The 10,778-nt window shown below is 42.3% G+C and overlaps 1 protein-coding gene across 3 annotated transcripts in view; it reads right to left on the bottom strand.

Moving 5' to 3' along the window:
• Positions 1-917: 917 nt before the first annotated feature.
• Positions 918-10,778, bottom strand: part of kto (mediator complex subunit kohtalo) — a 71,573-nt gene continuing 61,712 nt past the window's right edge. For 2 of the 3 annotated variants that reach the window (XM_076187866.1, XM_076187868.1), the window contains exons 31-39: positions 10,231-10,421; positions 7,814-7,943; positions 5,660-5,815; positions 4,840-4,988; positions 4,234-4,342; positions 3,946-4,080; positions 3,595-3,721; positions 2,481-3,169; positions 918-1,451 (exon numbers count right to left, since the gene is read on the bottom strand). In XM_076187866.1, the coding sequence (XP_076043981.1) occupies positions 1,101-1,451; positions 2,481-3,169; positions 3,595-3,721; positions 3,946-4,080; positions 4,234-4,342; positions 4,840-4,988; positions 5,660-5,815; positions 7,814-7,943; positions 10,231-10,421 (2,037 nt within the window). In that variant the 3' untranslated portion in view covers positions 918-1,100. The remainder of the gene's footprint in view (positions 1,452-2,480; positions 3,170-3,594; positions 3,722-3,945; positions 4,081-4,233; positions 4,343-4,839; positions 4,989-5,659; positions 5,816-7,813; positions 7,944-10,230; positions 10,422-10,778) is intronic. The other variant, XM_076187867.1, reaches the window with a different exon arrangement.

Here is a 10,778-nt window from a genome sequence, read left to right as displayed (position 1 = left end):
GTGCTCCTTCAAAAATATTCTTGGAATACTGTGGCTACCTCACTCCTGTCATGTTGCAGTTGTTTGTATAAACATCTATATTGCAATTTCTTAAACATCTATATTGTAATTTCTTCTCTTTGGATGCATACAGAATGTCTGTAAAGGAGAGCATGCATGCCAATGCCTGCCCCCCCCCCCCCACCACACACACACATTGTCTACATGCTGGTATGAAACAAATGCAGGCAGTCACATGTGCCTTAAATGGATAAGATTCATCACATATACTCACCTCTCCAATGCACCATCTATACTCAACACCAGTACTAAATACACAACAGACTAAATACGCAACTAACTCTCAGCCAAAAACACCCTAACACAAAACAAATCTGTCTTAATTTGAATTTCTAGTTTGGGTTACCCATTTGTTGCCATGGTACACTAAACAAATGATCATGGGTTCTTTGGGCCCCCTCTTAATTGCTCCTATGAAGAGCCTTCCCACTTTTCCCTTTTGGCTTGCACTGTGCACTTGCATTTTATAGGGGTCAGTTATGGTTACATACATACATATACCAAAGGCTTTTTCCCCCTACACAGGGGATAGCCTAAAAGAAAAAGGCATAGAAACCACTTCCACCCATTTCATTTACTATATATATTCCACTCCCTTCCACCCTCCTCCCTCCCTCTTATCTTGGCACCTCTTGGATGACAGGTCATCCCTGCATCCTGTCCACTGCCCTGGGTCAGAAGCAGTGACGCAAGACGCAGCACATCCACAGTGCCACAAGTAATGTTGATGCCACAGTAACAATAATGATAATGCCACTAGTGAGCCTCAATGGTTATACAATTTACAACCATTTTCTAAGAGACAATCTGTATTGCAATGATTTGCCATACAAAGGTTTAAATCAAACTATTAAATGTTTTAAGTTTCTTATGTAATATTACATTTGGATGATAAAATTATTAAAAAATGCTAAATGAAAAATTCTATCTACATCCCATTTACACTAGTAAGCCTCAGTGGCTATACAATTTACAACCTTTTCCTAGTGTTTTAAAGAGACAATGTGTACTGTAATGATTTGGTATATCTTCTGAAGGACCTAATATGGTGGAGGTTGAGGATACCCCATTGCTTGTGTATTGGGATGCATCATCTGCTGCTGCTGTTGTTGCTGCTGTTGTACTGCCCCATGTGGTCGCTGAAGATGAGAGAGTAATGTTCCTCCTTGGCCAGGAGCCCCAGGCCCACCCTGTGCTGCTGTACCTGGTGCTCCTCCCATTATCATTCGCTGCCTCATCATACCAGTAGCAGAGGGCATCTGTGCACCTGGACCCATGGGCTGCCCAGGGCCAAGCCCCTGGCCCCCAGTTGGAACAAGAGTTTGCATCCCAGGTCTGGTATAGCCTTGGCTGTTGCCCATCATTCCCATACCAGGACCTGCTCCAGGAGCCTGTGGATAACAAGAGGACATGAAAAGAAACTCAAAAAGGATTGTTATAGAAGAGATCTGAAAAAGAATAGCTTTCTACAGTGGTGGATATCTGGAATAAATTAGATAAGGCAACAATGTGCAAATACTATTCAAAAATTTAAGAACAAAATTGATGCTGAAAGTTACAAAGATGGGTCACTCTGAGCATAGCTCCCTTTTTGTATAATACAACTAGGTAAATACATGCTTCTGACCCAGGGCAGTGGGCAAAATGCAGGGATGACCCGTCATCCAGGAAGTGCCAAGATAAGAGGGAGGGATGAGGGTGGAGGGGAGTGGAGTGTGATGGGGATGGAATGGGTGGGAGTGGTTTTATGCATTTTTTTTTTTGGCTACCTCCCTTATAAGGGGGAGAAAGCCTTTGGTATATGTATGTATGTAAATACATACATATGCCAAAGGCTTTTTTCCTCATATAAGGGAGGTAGCCAAAAAACAAAGGAATAAAAACAACTCCATTCCATCCCTATCATACTCCACTACATTCCATCCTCTTTCCTCACTCTTATCTTGTCACATCCTGGATGACATGTCATCCCTGCATCTCGCCCACTGCCCTGGGTCACAAGCAGTGTCACAAGACATAAATCGGTGACCCCCCTCTCCATCCCCTCATGCAGAAAAGAAGACAAGGAGAAATCCTTTCAGGCTGCATCAATTCATTTCTCACACATACTCCCTCACCCCCATCCCCCACCCACTCCACCTCATGCATCACAGCATCATTCATACAAAACCATTCTTGATTCACCCCTATCTTCTGTCCTCTCCTGAACAGACATTCCCCTTTTTCCCGATGTCCCTTTTACCCCATCCATCCATCTCTTCCTAGGTTGACCCTTCATGTTCACTCCTTCCACCTCTGCCTTTCACACCTCTTTTACTAGTCCTTCTTCATTCATTCTTTCCATGTGCCCAAACCATCCCAATACTCTTTCATCAACCCTATCTGTGAAGCTAGAATGAACATAACAAAGAAATGCTTACCTGTATGTATTGTGGCCTTTGAACAATTTGTCCCTGCGACATACTTTGTGTCATGCTTGTCATGTATCCTGGCTGCTGCTGCCGCATGTTTATCATATTTGGAGTGGCCTGGTAACCCTGCTGGTAACCTTGACTCATCATGGCTGCCCCACCAGCAGCTCCAGGTCCTCCAGGCCCTCCAGGTCCTGCAGGTCCTCCAGGTCCAGTGGGGCCACCTGGTCCACCAGGGCCACCAGGTCCGGCTGGTCCTGCAGGGCCTTGGGGAATCATTTGTGCCCCAGCTACTGGACCTCCTTGCTGATAAGACCCATACTGGGACATTCCTGGTTGCCCCGGACCAGCAGCAGGGGTGGGCACACCAGGACCTCCTGGTGCTGTTCCTGCCATTGTACCATACATCTGTCCTCCTTGTGCGGCCATAGCATGTGGCATGGTTCCACTTTGCATAGCTCCAGCACTATTGTACATAGCTTGTTGCGTGTTCTGAATGCCACTGTTGCGCACCTGGCGGATCATATTACCCGTCCCTCTCGGTGGCATTCCAGGCATGGGGCCAGATGGAATGTTACTGAAGTTCTGGTGAGTTGGCTGTGTTGTCATGAAAGACTGCTGTGGGTGGCGTTGACCTAACATCTGACGGATAGCAACTTTACTATGTGACATTGGTGTCTGAAATCGTGGGCCACCTGCTGAAAATAAAAATCAGTATTTAAAACTTGTCTTATCTACAATAAATCATATCATTCAGAGCAGAGTATATAATTCATTACAAGTTAATACTATATACATACGTACACTAATTGTCCTTTTCCCACTTACAAGGAGAAGGGCTGTGTCAAAGCAGACACCCACCCTACACCTATCCAAAAATTCATTCACTGTTCCTCCCATCTTAGCACCACATGGATGAAGGATCACCCTCCCTTGCTATACCACTTAGGTTAGAGGAAATGGAGTATAACACAGCACCTCCACAACAAGGCCTGATAGAACTTGTTTACTTCCCATCACTTATCCACTTAGGATGTCATTTCCAGATTAAAAAGCCCAACAGCTACACACAAACCACTTTAAAATTTTGGGTCACTAGGGTACAGAACAGAAGCATGACTACCTGGTGGAAGGGGTTGCTGTGTATAATATGTCGTCTGCTGCGGTGGTTGTTGCCCATAGTTCCCCCATGGATTCTGTGATGGTCCTGAAAAACCTGGATTCTGATAGCCCATATTTTGCATTGTTGACTGTAAATAAGAAATCACATGTCAGTTATGCAAGACACATATGGAAACCAAGTATTTGTTCATTCAGTCATTTATTTATTCATTTATTTTTTTTGTAACTGCAAGAACTTTCTTCTGATTTCTTACTTTATCCCTACATCTATATCTAAATTCAAATAATCATTAGACACTTTGTGTCAATTATATGGTTATGAAAGATACAAAATGTCAAAATGTCTACAAACATTGTTCATGCTAGGAACAGGCATCTGTCTAGGCTGTCGGGTACGTCGTCTTGTACTCTTAGCACCACGTTTTGTCCCTCCTCTTGGCGACTGGTCGGACGTGGGTGTGTCAGGAGCTTTCACTTCTTCCTTGATCTGAAAGACAGAAACCCAAAATACATCAAAAGGACAAATTTTTTTAAATAGTGTAAAGTCATCACTGTGCTTTTCGTACAAGAGGAGCATTAATGCCACACAGGTATTTTACCTTTGTATGCATAATGCACAATGTAAATATGGGTAACTTACAAAGATTTCTGCAACTTGCTTGTCAGGTACTGGTTCTAAATCTTCTGGGGGGAGGGGAGGAGGTTCCAGGTAGTAGGACAATGGCTTGCTCATACTATGTTCATGGAATCTGTTGAACAAAAATATTTCCATAAACCTCCTTCAAGACTACATTCATATAAACTTGATTTTGAGTGTGTGTATATCACCATGTGGTGAGTTTTGAACTCATACTTTCTTGAGAGAGAAAAGGAGGAATACAAGAAGCTGAGAGAGGAGTGGGAAGGATTGAAAGATAGAGTAGAACTAGGAATGGGTATATTTCAAGGAAGGGGTCACAAGGTGTGCAAAGATGGTGTGTTGAACAAGTAGAACGGGAGGGAATAGAAGGGAGATTAGTGAGTGGTGGGATGATGAAACAAAGAAGATTGTGGAAGAGAAGAAATGAGCATTCACAGATTTGTTACAATATAAGACGATAGAATCATATGAGAGGTACAAAGAGAAGAGAAGGAAAGCATAAGATAATGGACGCAAAGAGGAGAGCAGATGTGAAATGGGGTAAGAGTGTGACAGAAATTTTATTTCAAAAAGAGTAAACTGTACATCTAATCATGCCCAGTTTACCTGAGTAATCGATGTGCTTCCTCGTATTTGAGAGGTTTACGTTCTAACCGTGTAGCACCAAACCATGCCCAAGACAGTGGAGCAGGGTTACGATGACCATCTAGTAAATCCCATGGGCTTAATTTCTGCTTCTCAGCTGCTTGAAGGCCCTTTGGGAGAAAAACAAAAGTAGAAAAAATTAGGGAAGTCCAGCTTACACAAGAAATTTAATCTCACTGTAATCAATTTTGCTTTATTTTCTATTTACTTCTTTTCCATCACCTTTAGCATCGTTCCTAGCACACAAAAGTCACCAAACCACTCCATAAAGATAATCCCCTTCATCATAAGGAAAAGTAAGGGTAGAACCATTTTCCTTGCCTCTGATCTAAAGGAAAACCGTGCAAACAAAATGAAATGAGGAGCTACGTAACAATCACCACAAGAACCTTGTACACTCCATTTACCTCTGGCTTCTACATTCTTTTGCTTGTCTTTCTTCCCTCATTCTTTTGATATGCCTAAATCATTCAAGTATTCTTTGATCAACCATCTCTCAGTTCTTTTCACACCTGCTTTCTGCCTTACCCCCTCATTTCTCACTCTATCCATCCTTGCAACCCCCCACCATGCTTTTTAGACACTACATCTCAAACATATATAGGCTCCTCCTTTCTACCTTCCTTAAAGTCTCTACCCCATACAATGTTGTTGGTACAATCACTCCTTTGTCTTACGTCTGCATTGTGATGGTACATACATACATATACCAAGGCTTTTTCCCCCTTACAAGGGAGGTAGCCATTGGGATGATACACATAATAAAAATATGTCCACTTACATGTTTCTTATCCTTGTCAAACTCCTGCAGTCGATTACCCTTGGTGTCAGTGACACTTCCCCATGGTTCCAGGGTAATCACCTCTGCCTGCACCTTGGGAAGTGGAATTAGTTGGCGAACAAGACGCAGCGTTACGCTACTACGTTCACCAATCTCCTGCAAATAGGTTAAAGGGATTTAATGGGAACAGGTGTGTATAACTTTGCACACTTTTGTGTCATTCACCTTGACCTTTGGATCACATGTTGTACTCATGATCAACAGTTATTTCCCTCCCGGAAGAGAGCTCTGAGCTCGTATGTCCAATCTATGGGTAATGCTATGACCTTTACATGCACACACACCCCCAACTCCCCGCCCACAAGAGTTGGAGTAACGACTCGAAGCGCAGCGATACTGAAATAATTTCAGCCCTGGCAGGATTTGAACCAGGTACTGCCAATACCTCCGTATTGACAGTCTGAGACTCTACCAACTGCAACACCGAGTCTGAGATATATATATATATGGGTGCAGGAGAAATGATTCTTCCATGCCTAGCCATTTTGCTTTATGAATAACAGAATATAAGTTGAGTAAAACTGCTTAGCAAGTATCTGAATAAGTATATATATATATATATATTATATATATATATATATATTATATATACATATATATACACATACATATACCAAGGCTTTTTCCCCCTTACAAGGGGGGTAGCCAAAAAGAAAAAGGCATAAAATCATTCCCACCCATTCCATCCCTGAATACACTCCACACCCCTCCACCCTCCCTCTTATCTTAGCACCTCCTGAATGACGGTTCATCCCTGCACCTTGTCCACTGCCCTGGGTCAGAAGCAGTGTCGCAAGACACAGCACATCCACAGCAAGGCCGCTTCATTAAATCAGCGACCCCCCCTCTCCGTCCCCCCATTGCATAAAATGAGAGGACGGGGAGAAATCCCTTCGGGCTGCATCAAATTTTGCTCACACATACTACCTCACCCCCCATCCACCCGCCCATTCCACCTCATGCAATCACAACATCATCCATATACAACCATTCTCCATTCACCCCTGTCTTCTGTCCTCTCCCGTCCTTCCTCAACAGACATTCCCCTCTTCCCCAAAGCCCCCTTCACCCCATCCATCCACCTCATCCTAGGACATCCCCTCATGTTCACTCCCTCCACATCTGCCTTCCATACCTCTTTTACTAGTCTTTCTTCACTCATTCTTTCCATGTGTCCAAACCATCCTAATATTCTTTCATCAACCCTATCTCCCAGCTCCTTTTCCACCCCTGTTCTCCTCCTCACCTCCTCATTTCTCACTCTATCTAGCCTAGTAACCCCCATCATACTTCTCAGACACCTCATCTCAAACACATTCAAACTCCTTCTCTCTTCTTCTCTTATGTTCCATGTTTCTGCCCCATACAGTGCTGTTGGCACAATCACTCCTTCATACAGTCTCCTCTTAGCATCCATTCCCAAATGTCTATTCCTCATTACACTCTTTAATCCACCAAGGCATTTATTCGCTTCTCTCAATCTACATTCTACCTCCACTTTCACTCCACCTTTCCCTGCCACATTTGCACCCAAGTATCTAAAACTATCCACTTCCTCCAGTCGCTCTCCCTTAATGCTCACTTCCAGTCTACTGCCACTTTCACCCCTTGTACATCTCATCACCTTACTTTTACCCACATTTATCTTTAGCTTTCTTCTATCACATACTCTCCCAAACTCTGCCACCAACTTCCTCAATCCCTCCTCTGATCCTGCCACAAGCGCAGTGTCGTCCGCAAACAACAGCTGGCTCACCTCCCACTTTTCTCCATTTTCTTTAACCATCTCCAATCCCTTGCCCACTACCCTTGCATTTACCTCTCGCATATATATATGTATGGGGGTGCAGGAGAAATGATTCTCCCATGCCTAGCCATTTTGCTTAATGAATAACAGAATATAAGTTGAGTAAAACTGCTTAGCAAGTATCTGAATAAGAGACTTTGGTCATAAACTACAAGAAAACATTTTACCTTTCCTCTCAGGTTTTCCCTCAGCTGAATAAAAACCCAACGACGGAAACTACAATAACTTATAAACTGTAACAACAAAAGGATTAATCTTACTTAATTTTGAGTACATTTACTACTTACCTTTTTTATTTTCTTAACCAAATTATAATAATGCCTCTTATTTTCTTCTCTCGATTCTGAAGTGCCTTCTGACACAAGCGTGGAATGAATTAAAGTTGCCAACATATCCAAAACAGTGTTGAATAGTTCACTGAAAGGATAGATAGTATACTATAAATCAGGTGTTAAGAAAGGGATATGTATTTATGTACAAGTGTGTGGGTACCTATCTATGTATACATCAAAAGGGTTATTCCCCCACATAAAGCAGGTAACCAGCCAAGGCATAAAAATAATGTATGTGTGTATTTACAAATAAAGCAAACACAACTACATGTAGCTTGATGTCGAGTCTTGTAAACAGATGGCTATTTGTAAATGAATATAAGTAGTTTATGAATTATGCGAGTGATGTTACCCTCTCATCAAGGTACTAAGATGGGAGGGGAAATGAGGGGGTTTGGATGGGTGAAGGGTAGGTGTGTGTTCAGACTTTGGAGGGGAATGGAGTATGTTAGGGATGGAATGGGTGGTAGTGGTTTTTAAGCCTTTGTTTTTTGGGTACTTCCCTTCTATGGGGGAAAAAGCTTTTGGTATATGAGAGAGGGGGGTTGCCGATTTACCGTATTTTCCGGCTTAAAATGTGCATCGGGTTATAATGCGCACCCATGCACTTCGTTATCTCAGTACACAGATAGCGCGCACCGACGTATAACGCGCATGCCCGATCACATTTGTCTATAACGCAGTTTTACCTCGGTATTTATATCATGTGAACGAGGTTACATGGAGAAGTATTTTTCATTGGCTAGAGCCACCGATGGGAAATCTGTTGATTTGTCACTAAATTAAGTGTCTAAATAGGCATCAATCAGGACACAACTAAGAAAAAGTCGGAACTACATGTACCAGTATATGACTCATGTTGTGCGTTGGTCCCTTATTACTTTATAGGAAATATGATCTAAAATTTTTTATTGAAAGTAAAATATACAGAAAAATTTCGGGATTTTTACAGAAAATTTTCATTTTATATCTTGAGGAAATAATTCGTCTTTACCATTTTTTATTTAATACTGAAACAAACTACAGACTGTTTCGTTTTAGCTTTGAACCTGCAATGACAGTGGTAAAATAGGACAGTCTCTCATCGAGGTGACGTTTAGTTAATATAACTCCCGAAAGAGGGTGTTGTAGTCAGGTGTTTGACACGAGTTTATGAACGGCCGCAACGGAATTTGTACCATACCTAAAGTGAGGCAACAAAGCCAACATAAAAATTCAAACTAGGATGCTGTGAACATGGGCAAATATCATGAATATTGATCATGTTTCATGGTGTTTAGGCCTATTTAAACATGAAATATAAGATTCGATAGATACCTACCTATACCAAATATTTATATACGGTAGCCCATGCTGGCGTATTCTTTCATGTCACCATGGCTGTTCTTGTTCTCACGGAACGTCACAGAGAAGTGTGCCTCCCGACTTTGTGACGGCCAACATCGTCACGTTGTTGTGAAAAAAATTACACACACAGCCGCAGAATTTTTTATCGTAGGCCGTAGATAATGCGCACCACCGGATAACGCGCACCCCCCCATTTTTAGGCCCTTCCAACGGAAAAAAGTCGCGCACTATATGCCGGAAAATACGGTAATGAAGCGGCCTTGCTGCGGATGTGATGTGTCTTGTGACACTGCTTCTGACCCAGGGCAGTGGACAAGGTGCAGGGATGACCCGTCATCCAGGAGGTGCTAAGATAAGAGGGAGGGTGGAGGGGTGTGGAGTGTATTCAGGGATGGAATGGGTGGAAATGATTTTATGCCTTTTCCTTTTTGGCTACCTCCCTTGTAAGGGGGAAAAAGCCTTGGTATATGTATGTATATAAATATATAAAATGAAACTGCTGCATTGTTTCCGACACAAGGGAGTGGGTAGGATACAAGGATGACCCATCTTATGTGTGGAGCTAAAATGAGAGGGAGCCAAGGGTGGTAGATGGGAGTGGAATGGGTGGTACATGCTTTTTGACTTTGCTACCTTTCTGGTATAGGGGAAAAAGCCCTTGGTATATAGGTCAATAGATAGATGTACATATATTGTTCTTTTTTTTTTTCATTCTTACATATATACACATACCAAAAGGTCTTTTCCCCTGCATACAGCCAATAATATGAGCACTGACAATGATGATGGTTTGATTTAATGTCATGATACTCCCTCTCTCAGGAGGCTAGGATGGTGCCCCTTTCAGAGGACTTTGTAATGTGGAATCTAATTAAACATGTCCTTGGTCCAACTCGTTGGCAGCAAACTTTGAACTGTGATAAACCTCCACCTCCACCACGAGTAGCAACACTCTAATCTGTTTGGCCAGAGAGCATCCTTCTACTGCATGAAAAGTTCCATTGCCAAAATAAGTTTCAACTAACCTGTTGTTTGTCAGATCAATGACTCCAAAGATGATAAGTTGTACAAGGAGCAAAGCCCACTCTGTGATGGTTGAACTGGAGTATGTGGAAGTAATGACATCAAAGAGGCCACCAAGCAGCGAAAAGCGAAGACCTAAAGCTTCCAACATCAACTGACGTCCTCTTCCGTCTTCAGGTGGCCCAGTTTTCTCCTTATATTGGAGCAAAGAAAAGAACACTACCTACACTCTATACATACCATTAATTATAAAATACATCACACAATCTACATATCATATTTTTTTCATAATAAAATGAACTGGTGACTGTTAACCTCTTCACTCCGGGACACATCGCACGTCTGGTAGCATTAGCTGCCCGATGTGCGATGTTGCGTCATAATAATCGCATTATAAAAAATAAAGTCAGTACTCAATCGTTCGTTCTCTTTCACCCGTGAATTTTGATAACCATAGAAAATATGAATGAAGCCAGTTTAGAGAGAATAGAGGTTACGTAGGTACGACTACAATAAATATAATCAAGACGCTGACGTCGGCATCATTGCG

The sequence above is a fragment of the Oratosquilla oratoria genome, chromosome 7 (genome assembly GCF_046742065.1).
Source record: "Oratosquilla oratoria isolate Oo_2021 chromosome 7, ASM4674206v1, whole genome shotgun sequence".
Classification (NCBI taxonomy): Eukaryota; Metazoa; Arthropoda; class Malacostraca; order Stomatopoda; family Squillidae; genus Oratosquilla; species Oratosquilla oratoria.
This window is presented reverse-complemented; position numbering and strand designations above follow the sequence as displayed.